The sequence below is a fragment of the Protomyctophum parallelum genome (genome assembly GCF_964188405.1).
Source record: "Protomyctophum parallelum genome assembly, chromosome: 1".
In the NCBI taxonomy this organism is placed as follows: Eukaryota; Metazoa; Chordata; class Actinopteri; order Myctophiformes; family Myctophidae; genus Protomyctophum; species Protomyctophum parallelum.
In genome coordinates this window covers 45,047,789-45,072,969 of record NC_139697.1, presented here as the reverse complement: position 1 = coordinate 45,072,969, position 25,181 = coordinate 45,047,789, and the positions used below count along the sequence as shown (strand labels likewise).

Sequence of the window (25,181 nt, the reverse complement as noted above, 5' to 3'; positions counted from 1 at the left end):
GTTCTGTCCTCACTATGTCCATGTTGGAATGATGGAGTCTAGAGGGTTCTGTCCTCACTGTGTCCATGTTGGAATGATGGAGTCTAGAGGGTTCTGTCCTCACTATGTCCATGTTGGAATGATGGAGTCTAGAGGGTTCTGTCCTCACTATGTCCATGTTGGAATGATGGAGTCTAGAGGGTTCTGTCCTCACTATGTCCATGTTGGAATGATGGAGTCTAGAGGGTTCTGTCCTCACTGTGTCCATGTTGGAATGATGGAGTCTAGAGGGTTCTGTCCTCACTGTGTCCATGTTGGAATGATGGAGTCTAGAGGGTTCTGTCCTCACTATGTCCATGTTGGAATGATGGAGTCTAGAGGGTCTGTACTCACTATGTCCATGTTGGAATGATGGAGTCTAGAGGGTTCTGTCCTCACTGTGTCCATGTTGGAATGATGGAGTCTAGAGACGTGCGGGCACACACACACACACACACACACACACACACACACACACACACACACACACACACACACACACACACACACACACACACACACACACACACACACACACACACACACACACAATTATAGATTCCAATGTTAACTTTGAGTGACATAATGCTAAACAGATTTGTTTTGTGTGTGTGTGTGTGTGTGTGTGTGTGTGTGTGTGTGTGTGTGTGTGTGTGTGTGTGTGTGTGTGTGTGTGTGTGTGTGTGTGGGGGGGGGGGGTCCTCAATTCAAATATGATTATTTTGGGGGTCCTCAATTCAAATATGATTATTTTGGGGGTCCCCAGTTCAAATATGACTATTTTGGGGGTCCCCAGTTCAAATAAAATCACACTGTGGGGACTTTAAGACATTCTGCCCCCTGGTGGAGACTTTAAGACATTCTGCTCCCTGGTGGAGACTTTAAGACATTCTGCCCCCTGGTGGTTGGACTCTGACAGTGACGATCTTCTTTATTACATTTGAATTGTATTGAGTCTTAATTTAGTCGACTAAGACTAGACTAAGACTAATTAATGTACAAATGACTAAAATAGGACTACAATTAAATGTGTGTGTGTCCATACACTTACTGCTCACACAGACACGCTGAGGAGGAGCAGAGGGAGGTCCAGAACCAGAACCCAGCATAGAGAGGTCCAGTGGACGTGGTCTGGAATTATGTGTGTGTGTGTGTGTGTGTGTGTGTGTGTGTGTGTGTGTGTGTGTGTGTGTGTGTGTGTGTGTGTGTGTGTGTGTGTGTGTGTGTGTGTGTGTGTGTGTGTGTGTGAGACGTGTATGTGTGTGTGTGTGTGTGTGTGTGTGTGTGTGTGTGTGTGTGTGTGTGTGTGTGTGTGTGTGTGTGTGTGTGTGTGTGTGTGTGTGTGTGTGTGTGTGTGTGTGTGTGTGGTGTGTGTTACGTGTGTGTGTGTTACGTGTGTGTGTGTGTGTGTTATGTGTGTGTGTGTGTGTGTTACATGTGTGTTACGTGTGTGTGTGTGTGTGTGTGTGTGTGTGTGTGTGTGTTACATGTGTGTGTGTGTGTGTGTTACGTGTGTTACGTGTGTGTGTGTGTGTGTGGACGTGGTCTGGAATTAAATTTGTGTGTGTCCATTATACTTACTGCTCACACAGACGCACTGAGGCGGAGGAGGAGGACCAGAACCCAAACCCAGCATAGAGAGGTCCAGTGGACGTCGTCTGGAAGGTGTACAGGTGTCTCAGTGAGTCAGAGCACACTGTGTAGAAGGACAGAGTCCCAGCGGGACGGTCCACATACACTGAGACTCTGTTGGAGCCTCTAGAGGCTCTGACAGGGAGGTCAGTCTGCTGTCCGTTGTGTATGACAGAGTAACTGGAACCATCATCACCAGCACAGATCAGACTACAGGACTTATCATTCTGTCCAAACCAACAATCATCACCATATCCTTTCCTGCCGATTGTTCCGTCAGCCACTGCTATATAAACCCATCCACTGCACTCTACCTCCCAGGAACAGCGTCCAGTCACACTCTGTGAACTCAGAACCTGTACAGGGCCATCAAACCTGTCTGGGTGATCAGGAGGACGCTGATCCCCTGACCTCTGTGACCCCCGTGTGCCCTTCCTGTTGTCCTCAGACAGAGAGAGGTCACAGTGTGCTGTGTTTGAGTCCAGTGTGAGACGCTGGAAATCTGATGAGAAAACAACACAGTAAACATTAAATACATCATTCACTGACTGACGCGCACGCAAGCACGCACGCACGCACGCACGCACGCACGCACGCACGCACGCACGCACGCACGCACGCACGCACGCACGCACGCACGCACGCACACACACACACACACACACCCACACACACACACACACACACACACACACACACACACACACACACACACGTAATAATAACATTTTAACTGGGGACCCAACATTGACAAGCACTTGGAATTGTAGGCATTCCATTTAGTTTGAGGCATTGTGAGCTTGTAGATCTGCTATTTTCACAATATTTTCCACTTTCTTACACTATTTTTGGCCATCTGGGGACCCCCCCCCCCAATCACCTGTCTGTCTCTATGGCCCTCATTTATCAACCGTGCGTACGCCAAAATATGGGCGCACGCCGAAATTACCGACATTTTCGGCATTTAACATTTCCGGCAAAGCTTGAAATTGAACTTGAGTAGGACAAATAGTCACGTCTACTCTTCAGCTGGCGTACGCTGTTTTACTGTTTTACACAAGCGGAGCAGCCTTGTCTGAACTGCTGAGAGGCTGTCACAGGCATCTAAACATATATGTATTCACTCCTAAAATGTTTATATAAAAGGTATGTATAATGTATATGGGCTACATGTAAAAAATAAATAAATAAAAATGTTAAGGAATACATGTGTCATATGAAATTAGTAGGAGATAAAATCGCGCAATTAAAAACAATGTTGCAAGAGATGCTTAAGCCATTTAAACAGTGTTTTGCATGAGCGCATACATGCGAGGATTTGGGCTGTCTGTGCTGAAATATTTCCATGACGGGACGTTGGAGAGTATAGTGCAGCAGTCCCAACGTGGTATAGCCTACTGTAGCTTAATCTACAGCATGAAGGCCGATGTCTTTCTTACGGTATGTGCAATATAATAAACCCGACGCGTCGCTCAATGCCAAATGTACCGTGCCAGGCTCCCAGCGCAAGTGGGAACTGCATCGGAGATATATAGGTATATTACCCAGCCAAGCAACCACCAGCCACATGAGGCTATATACGGTTTTTGCTGCACATTCATATAATGACAGTTGACAGCCCGGCCGGCGGCCACTGCAGTGACTAACGTCTGCGAGGCAATCTAAATAGACTGTCGAACGTCGGACGGACCACTGTGATAGAGAGAGACAGACAGACAGACAGACAGACAGACACACTGGACAGGAGGAGCACCTGCAAAACAGCAGCGTGTGTGTGCCTATTTGTTATTTAATTATGGTTCACAGGTTCAGGTTTTCGTTCACTAATATATCTTGTTGTATATTAAATTAAAAATACTTTAATGATTTAATATACAACTAACAACACACACTCATACAGTGAAAAATTGCGATATGTGTGCGGGGGGTGAGGCGGGCAGCAAGGGAAACGAAGCGAGAGGAGAAACAGACATCTTTATTTAATGTGTCATGTAGGTGCGTGCGTGCGTGGACATGACAGCAAGGCAAGCGAGGTGAGAGGGAACAGACAGGGTAGGCCTACAACTTTATTTAATTCATGCAGGTGTTCGTTGTTTATTTATTTAACAACACACCAGTTAGTTGGGCTTGCAAGTTGCGTGTGCGTGCAGCTTGTGTGCGTCTGTGTGTGTGTGTGTGTGTGTGTGTGTATGAGAGAGGGGGGTGAGGCGGGCAGAAAGGCACGGTAACCATGGTTTCCAGATCGTATAGCAGTGGTTCAGGTCGCAAAAACGAGGGCGAGGCTTGATTTCTTAGGGCGTGCCAGATCAAATTCAGCCGTGACATTTATTAACGTGAGAACGAAATTAAGGAAGGATCAGCTGTTTGCGATCACTTTATAAATGCCGTGGAGACGTGGGTGTACTACGAAACCTGCACTCGAATTTGTGGCAGATTTTACACTCGATTGATAAATGAGGGCCTATGTGTCTGTCTCTCTGTGTACCTGTCTGTCTCTCTGTGTACCTGTCTGTCTCTCTGTGTACCTGTCTGTCTCTCTGTGTACCCATCTGTCTCTCTGTATACCTGTCTGTCTCTCTGTGTACCTGTATGTCTCTCTGTGTACCTGTCTGTCTCTCTGTGTGTCTCTCTGTATACCTGTCTGTCTCTCTGTGTACCGGTCTGTCTCTCTGTGTACCTGTCTGTCTCTCTGTGTACCTGTCTAACACACGGTAACAAACAATTTTTTCCCCAAAATAATCAAAGTACAGCATAGAGCACAGTACACTACAATACAGTACAGAGCACAGTGCAGTACAGTAACTATAACAGTAAATGTATAGTTGCACACGTGTGATTTATATTTCCGGTTGTCTTGTATGGTGTTAAATGGAGCGTGGAACCATGCCAATGATCGACACGGGAGATCACTTGTGACTTTCAAACCAAAACGAGATCCACCTGTGATCTGCACACATCACGGCTCTGCACCACCTTTCATGCATCGCATGTCAGAACTGAACTTATGCCAATATAGATTAAATACATGTTGTTTACGACCAGGTTAGTGAATGAGGCCCATTGTTTCTGTCAAACCACATGACCTCATCTTGATGGTGTTAAGGACCAGGCCAAGACCAGAGAGTAGAGAGCACAAGAGTTTTCAGGACAACATCAACCAAGTATACAACAGTGTATAAAATGTTAATGTGTGATGTTGACACAGACAGATACTCACGTTTTGAAATGAGTGTAGAATTAAACCTATCTTCTCGTCCATGTTTGACTCTGTAGGAAGTAGAACAACAATGCATCAATGTCTAACTGTCTAACACAACGTCTCCACTAGCTGACACTACAGTGTTTCACTCTGTAAGAAGTAGAACAACAATGCATCAATGTCTAACTGTCTAACACAACGTCTCCACTAGCTGACACTACACTGTTTCACTCTGTAGGAAGTAGAACAACAATGCATCAATGTTCTTTTTTTTTAAATCCAAAATGAGTTAAAAACAAAGGCAGACTGTCACTATTCACATACTAGAGCATGTCTGAAATAAATGTCAGAGCTGAAATAAGTGCTTAAACATGTAGCTAGATGTAATGTTAGAGTCCACAGAAGTGAACCTTTCAAGCCTGTTTTCTCAACTCGTTTTCTGCAAGACATTACTCTATAAGACATTACTCTATATAAGACATTACTCTATAAGCCATAGCTCCAAAACGGGTGGGTAAACTGAACAACCAATATATAAATTTGAAGATATGATTCCCTGCTTTAATATGACATGAAATAACTGAAAATGTTAATTAAGAAAATAAATAAATCAATGAGTTAGCCTCGGTCAGAAACTTTACATATTGGATATGTCTTGTTATTAGATTTAGTTTGTTGTTGTTGTTTAGTTTTGAGTACAAATGCTAGGTTAATATTTCCAGTTTCTTTGAGGCACTGCATTGTTCTCTCTGCATGCTTTGTGATGTCGTGTCAGAGTGAATACACTGTTAAGGGAAACACTGCACTGTCCAACATGGACACAGCCCAACTCTACTCACTTGCAGTTCTCCAGAATTGAATCATTCACCACGTTGAGGCTCAGGTCCAACTCTCTTAGGGAGGGATTAGAGTTTACAGCTGAGGCCAGAGCTTCACAGCATCTCTCTGACAGGCCGCAGTGAGCCAGTCTGAAACACCAGATTAAAACATACATAAATAAATGAATGAATTCATTAATAAATAACACAATTACAATATCCATTATTCCTGGATTTAGAACCTGCTTCCAGCATCTATTAAAGGACTCTCTTGTCCCACTTAGGGTGCCTTCACACCTGGATGCTTTAGTTGAATTAAAACAAACCCTGGCATCCAACATAATGTAATCATATTCCGATTCCAACTGCTACCCTTCGGAATTGTAGGCAATACATGAATGCGAAAATATTACAAATCTACAAGCTCACAACGCCTCACAACAGTGAGCTTGCAGATCGGCTATTATTACAATGTTTGTCTCTTTCTTTCGTAGCATTAATATTAATTAACACTACTGCCTAACCCGTGTTCCCCGCTATTTAATCCATGTGTCGGTGCTGCGTAATACGCTAAACCCGCTAGTTGTTTAATGTGTTTAATTCGCCGTTTTTTAATAATTAAAAAAAGAGCGGATTTGTTGTGGACCTGGTGACGAGGCCGTTGCGTTATGATGACGAAACCGGAAATCTAGCCATGATCTGGGCTGCTAGGGCTTCTGGGAAAATGAGTTCAATGCAAGTGAACGGGGGGTTTGTTTGGACTACAACATGCTGTGGAGGCTGTTTTCGTGTCGCATCGTAATGGCGGCATGTTTTTCTCTTCAACAACAAACCATGGGACTATTTTCTGCCGGGTTTCGTGAATAAAAGCTGCAAATACTTACAGTATATGCGTTATGCTCCAAAGGTAATTGATCAATCCCGTCAGCCTAGGTGGTCTGATTATATTATTCTATAGCCCTTAAAGTGTTAATATATAGAGCACCGAAGTCTGACGTCACTTTCAGTAGAGGGCGCCAATACACAGGTTCATGTAATTTTTTTATTTGCATTGTAATCTCCATAGGGCGATTTTAGGTCTCTTCATATAAGAACTGTGTTCTTATATGACCACCCCGGCCTTTCTGTCAGGGGAGTGGCTGTGCGCCGTTGATGATGTCCATTCATATTTGATACAGCCAGACACATAGGCTTGGGTTACCATGATATCAAGCTTATTAATACATTCTCACCACAGCATTTATATTATATTCACATAATACAGTACATAATAAAACAGTGATCATAATAAAAGTGGTAAATGTATCTTACTTTAGAACTTCCAGTCTACAGTGTGGGCTCTTCAGTGAAGCACAGAGCAGCTCCACTAGTCCTGAGTCCCGCAGGTCGTTTTCACTGAGGTCCAATTCTCTCAAATGGGAAGGATTAGAGCTGAGAGATGAAGACACAGCTTCAACACCTGTCTTTCTGAGCTCACAGCCAGCAAGTCTGTAAATGCAGATTAAATAAGAGATTATAAAAACTAATTATACCTAGTTCACTGTCATGGAAGTTAACAACCTGCTGACTGTAATAGCCCCATATGGAAATCTGAAAATACATGCAACACATTTACAATATGCATTGTAAATGTATAAATGCATAAATCATATTTGAACTGGGGACCCCCCAACATAATTATATTTGAACTGGGGACCCCCCAACATAATTATATTTGAACTGGGGACCCCCCAACATAATTATATTTGAACTGGGGACCCCCCAACATAATTATATTTGAACTGGGGACCCCCCAACATAATTATATTTGAACTGGGGACCCCCCAACATAATTATATTTGAACTGGGGACCCCCCCAACATAATTATATTTGAACTGGGGACCCCCCAACATAATTATATTTGAACTGGGGACCCCCCAACATAATTATATTTGAACTGGGGACCCCCCCAACATAATTATATTTGAACTGGGGACCCCCCAACATAATTATATTTGAACTGGGGACCCCCCAACATAATTATATTTGAACTGGGGACCCCCCCCAACATAATTATATTTGAACTGGGGACCCCCCCCCCAACATAATTATATTTGAACTGGGGACCCCCCAACATAATTATATTTGAACTGGGGACCCCCCAACATAATTATATTTGAACTGGGGACCCCCCAACATAATTATATTTGAACTGGGGACCCCCCAACATAATTATATTTGAACTGGGGACCCCCCCAACATAATTATATTTGAACTGGGGAGTCGGGACTCCCCCCCCCCCCCCCCCCCCCAGCCTTAGAAGCACTTGGAATTGTAGCCATTACATTAATATGAAAATAATACCAAACTACAAGCTCACAACGCCTCACGGTGAGCTTGAAGATCTGCTATTTTCACGATGTTCTGCTCTTTCCTCCGTAATATTAATTATTATAATATTATTAAGAAGCTTGATAACTGTGGCATAGCTACAACGGGTCGCAAGTCCAAAATAGTCAGAAACTCTATACAGTATGATGAAGTAGCCGATACATTCGCCTTAAAGAGATATTACACTTTGAAACATGTTTGGGGTAATTTTAACGTCTACTCAGACACATAGGCTTGGGTTACCATTATATCAAGCATATTAATACATTCTCACCACAGCATTCATATTCTATTCACATAATACAGTACATAATAAAACAGAAGTGATCATAATAAAAGTGGTAAATGTATCTTACTTTAAAACTTCCAGTCTACAGTGTGGGCTCTTCAGTGAAGCACACAGCTCCACTAGTCCTGAGTCCTGCAGGACGTTTTTACTGAGGTCCAGTTCTCTCAAATGGGAAGGATTAGAGCTGAGAGATGAAGACACAGCTTCAACACCTGTCTTTCTGAGATCACAGCCAACAAGTCTGTAAATGCAGATTAAATAAGAGATTATCAATACAAAATGAATGATACCTATAGTTCACTGTCATGGAAGTTAACTAAAACATCTCCTATCTAGTTATCCATACATAAACAGTATTGTGGAATAGACCAGGGGTTCTCAACCTTTTGGGCTGGGGACCCCCAGGGATGCTTTGGCCATGTGTCCCCACCCCCAATACAAACACTGCATTTATGCAACTGAATTGAAAATTATGTTTTGGAAAATAATGTGGGTCCGACCCACGGGTTGAGAACCTCTGGAATAGTAATGGCATAATCCCCCCACCCCCCCCCCCCCCCCCCCCCCACCCCCCGATGTTTTATTTCTTAGCGGCCAAGAACATCTAAGTGACTAGTGAACTAGTTCAGTTCATCATTCAATATTTTGAACTAAAGTTCATGGTTAAAAAAAATGAACAATTTTAGTTATTTTCCTTTTTTTTTCTTTGCTTTTTGTTTTTCTAAATGATTGCCGCAGCCCATAGCCATAGAACCGCAGACTTTATTCCTATTGGGAATAACTTTGGGATTAATAAAGTTACAACTTTTACAATTTCTCCATTACCATTAACCAAATGAATTCCTTATTATATATTTGTTTTAGATTTTGGAAAAAAATGCTGTGGAATGCCACAGAATTCTCAATCCTTTTCCAACTTATGGGCCAACTTGTGAAAGCTGCATGCTTTTATTGTGAAGACATTTAAGCAGTCCTGTGCATGCAGACAGGGTTGACATTGAAGCAGTCCTGTGCATGCAGACAGGGTTGACATTGAAGCAGTCCTGTGCATGCAGACAGGGTTGACATTGAAGCAGTCCTGTGCATGCAGACAGGGTTGACATTGAAGCAGTCCTGTGCATGCAGGCAGGGTTGAGATCGGGAAAACATGGAACCGGCTGTATAAAATGCTGCGTCATGTGTGTGTGTGTGTGTGTGTGTGTGTGTGTGTGTGTGTGTGTGTGTTACGTGTGTGTGTGTGTTACGTGTGTGTGTGTGTGTGTGTGTGTGTGTGTGTGTGTGTGTGTTTTACGTGTGTGTGTGTTACGTGTGTGTGTGTGTGTGTGTGTGTGTGTGTGTGTGTGTGTTACGTGTATGTGTGTGTGTGTGTGTGTGTGTGTGTGTGTGTTATGTGTGTGTTACGTGTGTGTGTTACGTGTGTGTGTGTGTGTGTGTGTGTGTGTGGACGTGGTCTGGAATTAAATGTGTGTGTGTCATTATACTTACTGCTCACACAGACACGCTGAGGAGGAGGAGGAGGAGGAGGAGTAGGGTAACCTGAACCTGAACCCAGCATAGAGAGGTCCAGTGGACGTGGTCTGGAAGGTGTACAGGTGTCTCAGTGAGTCAGAGCACACTGTGTAGAAGGACAGAGTCCCAGCAGGATGGTCCACATACACTGAGACTCTGTTGGAGCCTCTAGAGGCAGAGACAGGGAGGACAGTCTGCTGTCCGTTGTGGCTGACATAGTAACTGTCACCATTAACACCATCACAGTACAGACTCCAGGACTTATCATTCCCTCCAAACGAACAGTCATCACCATATCCTTTCCTGCCGATTGTTCCGTCAGCCACTGCTATACGAACCCTTCCACTGCACTCTACCTCCCAGGAACAGCGTCCAGTCACACTCTGTGAACTCAGAACCTGTTCATCGACATCAAACCTGTCTGGGTGATCAGGAGGACGCTGACCCCCTGACCTCTGTGACCCCCGTGTGACCTTCCTGTTGTCCTCAGACAGAGAGAGGTCACAGTGTGCTGTGTTTGAGTCCAGTGTGAGACGCTGGAAATCTGATGAGAAAACAACACAGTAAACATTAAATACATCATTCACTGACTGACGCACACGCATGTACGCGCGCACACACACACACACACACACACACACACACACACACACACACACACACACACACACACACACACACACACACACACACACACACACACACACACACATACACACACACACACACACACACACACACACACAGATCTACAGTTTTAGTCCCCCCAAAATAATAACATTTTAACTCAGGACCCAACATTGACAAGCACTTGGAATTCTAGGCATTCCATTTAGTTTGAGGCATTGTGAGCTTGTAGATCTGCTATTTTCACAATATTTTCCACTTTCTTACACTATTTGACATTTTTGGCCATCTGGGGACCCCCCCCCCCCCCCCCAATCACATGTCTGTCTCTATGTGTCTGTCTCTCTGTATACCTGTCTGTCTCTCTGTGTACCTGTCTGTCTCTATGTGTACCTGTCTGTCTCTATGTGTACCTGTCTGTCTCTGTATACCTGTCTGTCTCTCTGTGTACCTGTCTGTCTCTATCTCTCTGTATACCTGTCTGTCTCTCTGTGTACCTGTCTGTCTCTAGGTGTACCTGTCTGTCTCTCTGTGTACCTGTCTGTCTCTGTGTACCTGTCTGTCTCTCTGTGTACCTGTCTGTCTCTCTGTGTACCTGTCTGTCTCTCTGTGTACCTGTCTGTCTCTCTGTGTTACTGTGTACCTGTCTGTCTCTATGTGTACCTGTCTGTCTCTCTGTGTTACTGTGTACCTGTCTGTCTCTCTGTGTTACTGTGTACCTGTCTGTCTCTCTGTGTACCTGTCTGTCTCTCTGTGTTACTGTGTACCTGTCTGTCTCTCTGTGTACCTGTCTGTCTCTCTGTGTACCTGTCTGTCTCTCTGTGTACCTGTCTGTCTCTCTGTGTGCAGTACAGTAACTATAACAGTAAATGTATAGTGCACCGCTCAGTTCACACACGTGTGATTTATATTTCCGGTTGTCTTGTATGGTGTTAAATGGAGCGTGGAACCATGCCAATGATCGACACGGGAGATCACTTGTGACTTTCAAACCAAAACGAGATCCACCTGTGATCACGGCTCTGCACCACCTTTCATGCATCGCACGTCAGAACTGAACTTGTGCCAATATAGATGAAATACATGTTGTTTACGACCAGGTTAGTGAATGAGGCCCATTGTTTCTGTCAAACCACATGACCTCATCTTGATGGTGTTAAGGACCAGGCAGGGAGCAGAGAGTAGAGAGCACAAGAGTTTTCAGGACAACATCAACCAAGTATACAACAGTGTATACAATGTTAAAGGTATATTCAGTGATTTCACTCAAAAAACCTTAGGTTTCGTTTTTGGCTGGGACCTAAGCCTTTCATCCAATCAGGATAGAGAGCCAAAAACGAAACCTAAGGTTTTTTGACCCCCAGGGGTTAACTGGGGACAGGGAGGAACTCCTTATGTGGTCAGCACACTCTATAGTAGAGAGGATTATCACAACAAAACAAAAAAATAAGTGATATTTGAATTAAGTGAAATCACTGAATATACCTTTAATGTGTGATGTTGACACAGACAGATACTCACGTTTTGAAATGAGTGTAGAATTAAACCAATCTTCTCCTCCATGTTTGACTCTGTAGGAAGTAGAACAACAATGCATCAATGTTCTTTTTTTTTAATCCAAAATGAGTTAAAAACAAAGGCAGACTGTCACTATTCACATACTAGAGCATGTCTGAAATAAATGTCAGAGCTGAAATAAGTGCTTAAACATGTAGCTAGATGTAATGTTAGAGTCCACAGAAGTGAACCTTTCAAGCCTGTTTTCTCAACTTGTTTTCTGCAAGACATTACTCTATAAGACATTACTCTATATAAGACATTACTCTATAAGCCATAGCTCCAAAACGGGTGGTTAAACTGAACAACCAATATATAAATTTGAAGATATGATTCCCTGCTTTCATATGACATGAAATAACTGAAAATGTTAATTAAAAAAATATATAAATCAATGAGTTAGCCTCGGTCAGAAACTTTACATATTGGATATGTCTTGTTATTAGATTTAGTTTGTTGTTGTTGTTTAGTTTTGAGTACAAATGCTAGGTTAATATTTCCAGTTTCTTTGAGGCACTGCATTGTTCTCTCTGCATGCTTTGTGATGTCGTGTCAGAGTGAATACACTGTTAAGGGAAACACTGCACTGTCCAACATGGACACAGCCCAACTCTACTCACTTGCAGTTCTCCAGAATTGAATCATTCACCACGTTGAGGCTCAGGTCCAACTCTCTTAGGGAGGGATTAGAGCTTACAGCTGAGGCCAGAGCTTCACAGCATCTCTCTGACAACAAGCAGTGAGCCAGTCTGAAACACCAGATTAAAACATACATAAATAAATGAATGAATTCATTAATAAATAACACAATTACAATATCCATTATTCCTGGATTTAGAACCTGCTTCCAGCATCTATTAAAGGACTCTCTTGTCCCACTTAGGGTGCCTTCACACCTGGATGCTTTAGTTGAATTAAAACAAACCCTGGCATCCAACATACCGTAATCATATTCCGATTCCAACTGCTACCCTTCGGAATTGTAGGCAATACATGAATGCGAAAATATTACAAATCTACAAGCTCACAACGCCTCACAACAGTGAGCTTGCAGATCGGCTATTATTACAAAGTTTGTCTCTTTCTTTCGTAGCATTAATATTAATTAACACTACTGCCTAACCCGTGTTCCCCGCTATTTAATCCATGTGTCGGTGCTGCGTAATACGCTAAACCCGCTAGTTGTTTAATGTGTTTAATTCGCCGTTTTTTAATAATTAAAAAAGAGCGGATTTGTCGTGGACCTGGTGACGAGGCCGTTGCGTTATGATGACGAAACCGGAAATCTAGCCATGCTCTGGGCTGCTAGGGCTTCTGGGAAAATGAGTTCAATGCAAGTGAACGGGGGGTTTGTTTGGACGACAACATGCTGTGGAGGCTGTTTTCGTTTCACATCGTAATGGCGGCATGTTTTTCTCTTCAACAACAAACCATGGGACTATTTTCCGCCGGGTTTCGTGAATAAAAGCTGCAAATACTTACAGTATATGCGTTATGCTCCAAAGGTAATTGATCAATCCCGTCAGCCTAGGTGGTCTGATTATATCTTCTATAGCCCTTAAAGTGTTAATATATAGAGCACCAAAGTCTGACGTTACTTTCAGTAGAGGGCGCCAATACACAGGTTCATGTATTTTTTTATTTGCATTGTAATCTCCATAGGGCGATTTTAGGTCTCTTCATATAAGAACTGTGTTCTTATATGACCACCCCGGCCTTTCTGTCAGGGGAGTGGCTGTGCGCCGTTGATGATGTCCATTCATATTTGATACAGCCAGACACATAGGCTTGGGTTACCATGATATCAAGCTTATTAATACATTCTCACCACAGCATTCATATTATATTCACATAATACAGTACATAATAAAACATTGATCATAATAAAAGTGGTAAATGTATCTTACTTTAGAACTTCCAGTCTACAGTGTGGGCTCTTCAGTGAAGCACAGAGCAGCTCCACTAGTCCTGAGTCCCGCAGGTCGTTTTCACTGAGGTCCAATTCTCTCAAATGGGAAGGATTAGAGCTGAGAGCTGAAGACACAGCTTCAACGTCTGTCTTTCTGAGCTCACAGCCAGCAAGTCTGTAAATGCAGATTAAATAAGAGATTATAAAAACGAATTATACCTAGTTCACTCATGTCATGGAAGTTAACAACCTGCTGACTGTAATAGCCCCATATGGAAATCTGAAAATACATGCAACACATTTACAATATGCATTGTAAATGTATAAATGCATAAATCATATTTGAACTGGGGACCCCCCCAACATAATCATATTTGAACTGGGGACCCCCAACATAATTATATTTGAACTGGGGACCCCCCAACATAATTATATTTGAACTGGGGACCCCCCCCCAACATAATTATATTTGAACTGGGGACCCCCCAACATAATTATATTTGAACTGGGGACCCCCCAACATAATTATATTTGAACTGGGGACCCCCCAACATAATTATATTTGAACTGGGGACCCCCCAACATAATTATATTTGAACTGGGGACCCCCCAACATAATTATATTTGAACTGGGGACCCCCCAACATAAGTATATTTGAACTGGGGAGTCGGGACCCCCCCCCCCCCCCCAGCCTTAGAATCACTTAGAATTGTAGCCATTACATTAATGTGAAAATAATACCAAACTACAAGCTCACAACGCCTCACGGTGAGCTTGAAGATCTGCTATTTTCACGATGTTCTGCTCTTTCCTCCGTAATATTAATTATTATAATATTATTAAGAAGCTTGATAACTGTGGCGTAGCTACAACGGGTCGCAAGTCCAAAATAGTCAGAAACTCTATACAGTATGATACATTCGCCTTAAAGAGATATTACACTTTGAAACATGTTTGGGGTAATTTTAACGTCTACTCAGACACATAGGCTTGGGTTACCATTATATCAAGCATATTAATACATTCTCACCACAGCATTCATATTCTATTCACATAATACAGTACATAATAAAACAGAAGTGATCATAATAAATGTGGTAAATGTATCTCACTTTAGAACTTCCAGTCCACAGTGTGGGCTCTTCAGTGAAGCACAGAGCAGCTCCACTAGTCCTGGGTCACGCAGGTCGTTTTTACTGAGGTCCAATTCTCTCAAATGGGAAGGATTAGAGCTGAGAGCTGAAGACACAGCTTCAACACATGTCTTACTGAGATCACAGCCAACAAGTCTGTAAATGCAGATTAAATAAGAGATTATCAATACAAAATGAATGATACCTATAGTTCACTGTCATGGAAGTTAACTAAAACATCTCCTATCCATACATAAACAGTATTGTGGAATAGACCAGGGGTTCTCAACCTTTTGGGCTGGGGACCCCCAGGGATGCTTTGGCCATGTCTCGCGACCCCCGCCCCGCTTCCCCACCCCCAATACAAACACTGCATTTATGCAACTGAATTGCAAATTATGTTTTGGAAAATAATTTGGGTCGCGGCCCACGGGTTGAGAACCTCTGGAATAGTAATGGCACCCCGATGTTTTATTTCTTAGCGGCCAAGAACATCTAAGTGACTAGTGAACTAGTTCAGTTCATCATTCAATATTTATAAAGTTCATGGTTCCAAAAAATGAACAATTTTTGTTATTTTCCTTTTTTTTTCTTTGCTTTTTGTTTTTCTAAATGATTGCCACAGCCCATAGCCATAGAACCGCAGACTTTATACCTATTGGGAATAACTTTGGGATTAATAAAGTTACAACTTTTACAATTTCTCCATTACCATTAACCAAATTAATTCCTTATTATATTTTTTGTTTTAGATTTTGGAAAGAATTGCTGTGGAATGCCACAGAATTCTTAATCCTTTTCCAACTTATGGGCCAACTTGTGAAAGCTGCATGCTTTTATAGTGAAGACATTGAAGCAGTCCTGCGCATGCAGACATGGTTGACATTGAAGCAGTCCTGTACATGCAGACAGGGTTGACATTAAAGCAGTCCTGTGCATGCAGACAGGGTTGACATTGAAGCAGTACTGTGCATGCAGACAGGGTTGACATTAAAGCAGTGCTGTGCATGCAGACAGGGTTGACATTGAAGCAGTCCTGTGCATGCAGACAGGGTTGACATTGAAGCAGTCCTGTGCATGCAGACAGGGTTGACATTGAAGCAGTACTGTGCATGCAGACAGGGTTGACATTGAAGCAGTCCTGTGCATGCAGACAGGGTTGACATTGAAGCAGTCCTGTGCATGCAGACATGGTTGACATTGAAGCAGTACTGCGCATGCAGACAGGGTTGACATTGAAGCAGTCCTGTACATGCAGACAGGGTTGACATTAAAGCAGTCCTGTGCATGCAGACAGGGTTGACATTGAAGCAGTACTGTGCATGCAGACAGGGTTGACATTACAGCAGTCCTGTGCATGCAGACAGGGTTGACATTGAAGCAGTCCTGTGCATGCAGACAGGGTTGACATTGAAGCAGTCCTGTGCATGCAGACAGGGTTGACATTGAAGCAGTACTGTGCATGCAGACAGGGTTGACATTGAAGCAGTCCTGTGCATGCAGACAGGGTTGACATTGAAGCAGTCCTGTGCATGCAGACAGGGTTGACATTGAAGCAGTCCTGTGCATGCAGACAGGGTTGAGATTGAAGCAGTCCTGTGCATGCAGACAGGGTTGACATTGAAGCAGTACTGTGCATGCAGACAGGGTTGACATTGAAGCAGTCCTGTGCATGCAGACAGGGTTGACATTGAAGCAGTCCTGTGCATGCAGACAGGGTTGAGATTGAAGCAGTCCTGTGCATGCAGACAGGGTTGACATTGAAGCAGTCCTGTGCATGCAGACATGGTTGACATTGAAGCAGTCCTGTGCATGCAGACAGGGTTGAGATTGAAGCAGTCCTGTGCATGCAGACAGGGTTGAGATCGGGAAAACATGGAACCGGCTGTATAAAATGCTGAGTCATTGTAAATGGTGCATTTATGTATCACTTTTATCCAAAGCACATTTCTGTTTAAATTGAGGCGGACGGGAGGCAGACTTTCACTTCTGGTTCATTTCTGGTTTTATCTGTTGCCTAGCAACCTAGCATCATTCATACAGAACGTTGATGAAGAGCGCCATCTATACTAATCCACTGAAAAGACCATAGGACACAATACTGCGTGCTTGGCAGTCAAGCCATGGATTCGATGCGACGTAACATGACGTGATTGGCAGTCAATCAATGTGTTAACTACTAACCGAGCCTTTCTGCAGTTCCTCACAGCTGGGACCAGTCTCCTTCGCCCCTCCTTTGATGCGTTTTTTTGGTATTTTGTCAGGTCCAACTCCTCCAGAACCTCCTCTGACATCTGCAGCATGACGGCCAGAGCTGAACACTGGGTCACAGACAGTTCCTCTGTTCTGTTCTCTGACTTCAGGAACTGTTGGATCTCCTGATGTAATGAGTGGTCGTTCATCTCCATCAGACAGTGGAAGATGTTGATACATCTGTCAGGAGAGGTGTCACGATGAGTTAACATCTTCTTCAGGTTCTGGATGGCTTCCTGGATCTCCTCTGGACTGTTCTCTGTGTGACCCAGCAGGTCTCCTAACAGACTCTGGTTGGACTCCAGTGAGAGGCCATGAAGGAAGCGGACTAAGAGGTCCAGGTGGCCATTTTGACTCTCCAGGGACTTTTCTATAGCAGCTCTCAGGAAGTCGGAGAGGGAGTGGCCACTGTAGTCATAATCCAGGAATGTCTTCAGGACCTCCATGTTCTTCTGTGTGAAACAGTGGAACAGGTAGACTGCAGCCAGAAACTCCTGGAAGCTCAGATGAACAAAGCTGTAGACCGTTTTCTGGAACAGCACACTCTCTGTTTTGAAGATCTGTGTGCACACTCCTGAGTACAGCGCGGCGTCTTTCACATCAAGACCACACTCTTCCAGGTCTTCTTGGTAGAACATGATGCTACTTTTCTTCAGGTGTTTATAAGCCAGCATGCCCAGACTCAGAAGAACATCCCTGTCAGTCTTAGTGAGCTGCTGTTGAGTCTCCTTTTCTGTTTCTTTCTTGTTCACATCATGAGTCTCGTCATACTTCTGCTTCTTCGTGTTTGTCTGAACCAACAGGAAGTGGCAGCACATCTCAGTCAGGGTCTTGGGCAGCTGTCCTATCATGGTGTGTTTCTTCAACATGTCCAGCAGAACGGTAGCAATGATCCAACAGAAGAGTGGGATGTAACACATGATGTGGAGGCTCCTCGATGTCTTCAAGTGTGAGAGAACTCTGTCGGCCAGCTTCTCTTCACTGAATCTCTTCCTGAAGTACTTCTCCTTCTGGGGGTCTGTGAACCCTCGCACTTCTGTCACCATGTCAACACATGCAGGAGGGATCCGATTGGCTGCTGCGGGTCTGGTGGTTATCCAGTGGAGGGCCGAGGGGAGCAGATTCCTCTTGATGAGGTTTGTCAACAGAGCATCCACCGATGATGTCACTGTGACATCAGAGATGATTTCATTTTTGTCGAAGTGCAACGGAGACCTGCTTTCATCGAGGCCATCGAAGATGAAGCAAACTTTCCAGGCAGCGAGCTGCTCTGCTGTGACCTTCTTTAACGTTGGGTGGAAATCATGGATCAGGTTGAGAAGACTGTACCGCTTATCTCTGACCAAGTTCAGCTCCCGGAATGAAAAGGGAACCAGGAGATCTATATCTTGATTCTCCAAACCTCTTGCCCAGTCCAGAGCAAACTTGCGCGCAGAGAATGTTTTTCCGATGCCAGCGATGCCATTTGTCAGAACTGTTTTGCTGGGTTTCTCTCTGCCAGGGAGGATGATCTCAAAGACTTTACAGCAGTTGATTGCATCGTCATCGTCATGGAAGGTCTTCATGCTGGAAGTTCTCTCAAGCTGTATCACCTCATGTTGGCTATTAACCCCTTCACTCTGTCCCGCTGAGATGTAGAGCTCTGAGTAGGTGCTGGTGAAGGAGTCTCCAGACTCTTCCGTCATGTGGTTTTTCACTCTATCAAGACTGTCCAAACTGACCTCCAAACTGACCTTATAATCGTTCAAATCAACCTGCAGACGGACATCTGAAATGAGAAGAACATTTATGTTTAAAACATTCAGGTTAATTTATAACGTTACATGTTTCAGCACACATTACTAATTAATTAGCCCCAGATAATATGCTTTTTGATAAGAAACATTTTGCCAAAGGTAACGACACAAGATCAGCTGTTTTTGTCCAGTTGTTGAGTTGATAGATGTTTAGCTTCATTATTTGCACTTAGATATAATTGATACAGACAGATCATTTGACCATTTGTGACCAGATTTGACTGAGAGCCTGCCATCGAGCAGCCTCCAGCTTTTCACCAGAGGAGAAAAACTAATATTTTTGTTTAATCCAAAATGTGTTAATAGCACAGGCAGACTCTTCACTAGAGCATGTTTGAAATAAGTGTCAGAGCTGAAATCGACTCTCCAATGGGCCCCAGTCAAAGTTGGTCACATTTAGTCTGACTATGAATTTTCAATGAGTGCAGATTCTTACTTTGTCCAGGTGTGGTTTGACTGGGTGTCTTCAGTCCAGGTGTGGTTTGACTGGGTGTCTTCAGTCCAGGTGTGGTTTGACTGGGTGTCTTCAGTCCAGGTGTGGTTTGACTGGGTGTCTTCAGTCCAGGTGTGGTTTGACTGGGTGTCTTCAGTCCAGGTGTGGTTTGACTGGGTGTCTTCAGTCCAGGTGTGGTTTGACTGGGTGTCTTCAGTCCAGGTGTGGTTTGACTGGGTGTCTTCAGTCCAGGTGTGGTTTGACTGGGTGTCTTCAGTCCAGGTGTGGTTTGACTGGGTGTCTTCAGTCCAGGTGTGGTTTGACTGGGTGTCTTCAGTCCAGGTGTGGTTTGACTGGGTGTCTTCAGTCCAGGTGTGGTTTGACTGGGTGTCTTCAGTCCAGGTGTGGTTTGACTGGGTGTCTTCAGTCCAGGTGTGGTTTGACTGGGTGTCTTCAGTCCAGGTGTGGTTTGACTGGGTGTCTTCAGTCCAGGTGTGGTTTGACTGGGTGTCTTCAGTCCAGGTGTGGTTTGACTGGGTGTCTTCAGTCCAGGTGTGGTTTGACTGGGTGTCTTCAGTCCAGGTGTGGTTTGACTAGGTGTCTTCAGTCCAGGTGTGGTTTGACTGGGTGTCTTCAGTCCAGGTGTGGTTTGACTGGGTGACTTCAGTCCAGGTGTGGTTTGACTGGGTGTCTTCAGTCCAGGTGGGGTTTGACTGGGTGTCTTCAGTCCAGGTGTGGTTTGACTGGGTGTCTTCAGTCCACGTGTGGTTTGACTGGGTGTCTTCAGTCCAGGTGTGGTTTGACTGGGTGTCTTCAGTCCAGGTGTGGTTTGACTGGGTGTCTTCAGTCCAGGTGTGGTTTGACTGGGTGTCTTCAGTCCAGGTGTGGTTTGACTGGGTGTCTTCAGTCCAGGTGTGGTTTGACTGGGTGTCTTCAGTCCAGGTGTGGTTTGACTGGGTGTCTTCAGTCCAGGTGTGGTTTGACTGGGTGTATTCAGTCCAGGTGTGGTTTGACTGGGTGTCTTCAGTCCAGGTGTGGTTTGACTGGGTGTATTCAGTCCAGGTGTGGTTTGACTGGGTGTATTCAGTCCAGGTGTGGTTTGACTGGGTGTCTTCAGTCCAGGTGTGGTTTGACTGGGTGTCTTCAGTCCAGGTGTGGTTTGACTGGGTGTCTTCAGTCCAGGTGTGGTTTGACTGTGTGTATTCAGTCCAGGTGTGGTTTGACTGGGTGTCTTCAGTCCAGGTGTTGTTTGACTGGGTGTATTCAGTCCAGGTGTGGTTTGACTGGGTGTCTTCAGTCCAGGTGTGGTTTGACTGGGTGTCTTCAGTCCAGGTGTGGTTTGACTGGGCCTGGCTGTAAACAAGTTCTTGAGCTTAGTCCAGTTACCCTGGGTAAACATAGTACCTTTCCTTTCCTTTTTGGGTGTCTTCAGTCCAGGTGTGGTTGGACTGGGTGTCTTCAGTCCAGGTGTGGTTTGACTGGATGTCTTCAGTCCAGGTGTGGTTTGACTGGGTGTCTTCAGTCCAGTGGTGGTTTGACTGGGTGTCTTCAGTCCAGCTGTGGTTTGACTGGGTGTCTTCAGTCCAGGTGTGGTTTGACTGGGTGTCTTCAGTCCAGGTGTGGTTTGACTGGGTGTCTTCAGTCCAGGTGTGGTTTGACTGGGTGTCTTCAGTCCAGGTTTGGTTTGACTGGGTGTCTTCAGTCCAGGGTTCTGCTCAGTCTCACCACGCCTCTCTCTGTGGACATGATTACATATTTACATCCTCATCGGAGCCACCTGGTTCCTATGTAGAACCCAAAATCCATCATTGATTCATTCATTCATTATTACATTTATATTTTGGGTTGGATATGTGGCTAATAATTAACCAGATAATGTCAGCTAAACGGTTTTTCTATCCCTAGGCTAGTTGTAGTGTGTTATAGTGTATATTGTATAGTGTTATAGTGTATATTGTACAGTGTTATAGTGTATATTGTATAGTGTTAGTGTATATTGTATAGTGTTATAGTGTATATTGTATAGTGTTATAGTGTACGTATATTGTATAGTGTTATAGTGTATATTGTATAGTGTTATAGTGTATATTGTATAGTGTTATAGTGTATATTGTACAGTGTTATAGTGTATATTGTATAGTGTTATAGTGTATATTGTATAGTGTTATAGTGTATAGTGTATAGTGTTATAGTGTATAGTGTTATAGTGTATATTGTATAGTGTTATAGTGTATATTGTATAGTGTTATAGTGTATATTGTATATTGTACAGTGTCAGAACGAAATTAAGGAAGGATCAGCTGTTTGCGATCACTTTATAAATGCTGTGGCGACGTGGGTGTACTACGAAACCTGCACTCGAATCTGTGGCAGATTTTACACTTGATTGATAAATGAGGGCCATAGTGTATATTGTATAGTGTTATAGTGTATATTGTATAGTGTTATAGTGTATATTGTATAGTGTTATAGTGTATATTGTATAGTGTTATAGTGTATATTGTACAGTGTTATAGTATACATTGTACAGTGTTATAGTGTATATTGTATAGTGTTATAGTGTATAGTGTATATTGTACAGTGTTATAGTGTATAGTGTGTGACGAAGCACATTGTAATGTTTTTCTACTTTGTTTTCCTTATACATGTTGGTATTTATGAAAAGAAATATAACGTGTGATGCATAGTATTTTCATTCATAAGAATGGTAATGGGCCTTGGACAGTGATGAGTGACAGGTGACAGAGACTGATGTCACCACCCACACAAGGTGACATAGGGAGGAAGTGACACACGGGGAACAGGGGGAAAAAAGCTGAATGAATGTGTAGGCCTACACAGGGGAAGAGGAGCGCCAGGTAGCAGTCGGATGAAAGTATTAAGTTTGATCGCGCTATCTGCAGCCGTTATAGCAACTGAACTGTCGGGACCGTCGGGGAATTAAGCAACCGCTTAATTGCTGCCGCCGTCGGGTGATCGGCGTTTGGACTGGAGTCCGGTCGGGGGTTTTCTCCCATTGGAGATTGAACAACCTACATACCGGTGAGATCGAGCCAAAGGCTTTCTGTTGGATTACAAACTTTAAGGGGTACCCCATTTGTTTTTTGTTTAGTTCAGAGCGGAGGAGCTCTTTTCTTTGGAACTTTCTTTGGAACTACTAAAGACTGTCGCGGGCGTGCCGCATTCAATTAAGGAAGAGGACGAACGCAGACTTTATTTATTTATTTATTTAATACTTAGCGCGGTTGCGCGCACTTGACTTTGGGCGGGTTGTGGATTGTTTTGTGGGTTATAAACGTTGTAGCAGGACGCGACAGAGAGCGTTGGGACTTGTTTGGGGCGGGAGGGGCTTTGAAAGAATTGGTTGTTGATTTCAGTTTGTCTGCCTGTTTATTCTTTTTATGTTGTAGGGAGAGCGACAGGGACAGACGCACTTTGCCAAGTGCTTGGTTTGATAGTACACCGTTTTGTTTGACAGTATACGTTTGCAGCATCTCTATATAAATAATTTGAACTATATCCCTACGAATCTGTTGTTTAGTTAATAATTTGCCTTAAGACACAAGGGGCGATTGTTACAGGTGGTGGCCCATACGGGGATCTAGGAATGTATATTTAATAGAGAGAGCCTGAATCTGTGTTTGTTATACGACGGTAAAACAAAACTACACTGTAAAAACTAACGCCAACTTTTACAAAAAAAAACCCCAAAAGTACACTGTAAAAACTTACACTAATCTTTACTAAAAAAAGAAAATCTGAAAAAGACATACAAAACACAATGGAGGGAAACGGTGAGAATGTGAACCCAGAACCTGGGGCAGAGGAGACAGCCGGTGTTCCAGAGGTCAGGGAAGACAGCATTCCAATGCAGCAATTGGGGTCATTTCAAGGGCACCGCAACCCTGTAGGTGAACTAAGTTCACTCATTAGCTCGCTGTACATTTCAGATGAGGAGGGTGGGGATGAATCAGAGGAGGAAGAGGAGATCGAGGGCCCTGACACCCTAGTGCAGCGTGAGTTTGCCATGGTTAGAGACAAGCTACAGATCCTGGATAATCAGGTATAGCATGTGCATGGGGAATTCGACAAATCACTTCAGAGTACTATCAATAGGGAAGAAGTCTTAAGGGAGTACATTGACCGCAGGATGGAGGACATGCAAGTTCTCGTCAGAAACTCGGTCAGACAGTTAGAGCAGGGAGTGATGGAGTGTCTAATGAGGAGAGATGGAAAGTGGAATGCTGAGGTCACCAAAATAAAAGGTGCCCTCGCGTCACGCCAGTCGAGGGCCCGTGCACCACCGCCCCCCGACCTCAGTTACTATGGAGGTCGGACACCTCACGGTCCTCCCACTAGCACCCCCTATAGTTATACCCCCCCGACACCACAGGGGCCTGACTTTCTGAGCCTGCCCTTCCCTGGGCAGCTCGTCTCTACACCTGAGGGACAGCCCCCTAGCGTAGCTGCAGCTCGTCCCGTCAGTACATCTCAGGGACAGCCTCTTAGCACAGCTACTGCTATTCCTCAGGGACAGCTTGTCAGCATAGCTGCGGCCACGTCTCAGGGACAGCCTCTTAGCACAGCTACTGCTATTCCTCAGGGACAGCTTGTCAGCATAGCTGCGGCCACGCCTCAGGGACAGCCCCTTAGCTCAGCTACTGCTCCATCTCCAGCTACTGCGCCTCCCATCACGGCATTCCAGGGGCGGACCTCCAGTCTAGTTGCTGACCAGCCCACTACTGCACCGCTTGTTCAGCCAGCCACTGCCTACCAGTACATGAAGCCAGCCATCAGAATGGAGTTTCCAAAGTATGACGGATCTAAGGAGATCTCCGATATCCTGAACTTTGTGGAGGGTTGTGAGAACTTCCTCTCCATTAGGCCCATGTGGAACTCATGGGAACACTTTCGAGTGTCCTGGAGGGGTCCGCCAGGAGTTGGTGGACAGCCGAGAGACAGAAGTGTACGTCTTGGGCGGGGTTTAAGGAAGCCTTTCTGGCGGCCTTCCTACCCACCGATTATCAATCTGAGGTGGAAGAGAAGCTGCGTGACATGCTGCAGCTTCCTGCCCAAAGTCTTCGTGACTTTGCCTATGACTACCGTGCACTATGTCTGAAGTGGAAACCAGACATCACTGAGAGTGAGCTGGCGAGGAAAATCCTTAATAACTGCAATCCTCGGGTTGCTGGCTGTCTCTGCGGGGCCGTGCAAACGGTGGAGCAGCTGGTGAAGGTTGGCTCCTTGGTGGAGAAGGACTGTGAAGCCTCCGGTGCCTACTGGAAGAAGGTGAATCAGCAGAGCAGTGACAAAGGATCTAAGAAGGCATCCGGTAAAGGAGCCCATGTGACCCACGCAGACGTCAAGATGGTGCAACACAGCCAGGAGGAACTGTTCGTGCCCATTGCCACGAGAGACGTGGAGTTCGACGCTGTGATGGACACGGGCTGCTCGTATACCTTGATGCAAAGGGGCAGCTGGCAGCAGATCTGCCGTGCCGACGAGCAGCTGAAGACGTGTGAGGATCGGACGTTCATCCTCGCGGACGGAAAACAGCATCAGGCTGTGGGGAAGGTGAAGCTGCTCTTTGACTGGCATGGTCATATGTGGTCTGTGGATACATACGTCCTTGACGA

The 25,181-nt window shown here is 44.5% G+C and overlaps 1 protein-coding gene across 1 annotated transcript; it reads right to left on the bottom strand.

Annotated features, from left to right (window-relative positions):
• Nucleotides 1-327: 327 nt before the first annotated feature.
• LOC310872335 (protein NLRC3-like) lies at nucleotides 328-19,642 on the bottom strand (the record flags this gene model as incomplete). Its single annotated transcript, XM_083784114.1, has 7 exons — nucleotides 19,549-19,642; nucleotides 17,248-19,084; nucleotides 13,928-14,104; nucleotides 12,641-12,769; nucleotides 11,985-12,034; nucleotides 9,813-10,380; nucleotides 328-442 (listed from the first exon to the last, which is right to left on the bottom strand). The coding sequence occupies exons 2-7, from the start codon at nucleotides 18,999-19,001 to the stop codon at nucleotides 328-330; spliced, it is 2,793 nt and encodes a 930-aa protein (XP_083640240.1). The 5' UTR covers nucleotides 19,002-19,084; nucleotides 19,549-19,642.
• Between the last annotated feature and the right edge of the window lie 5,539 nt (nucleotides 19,643-25,181).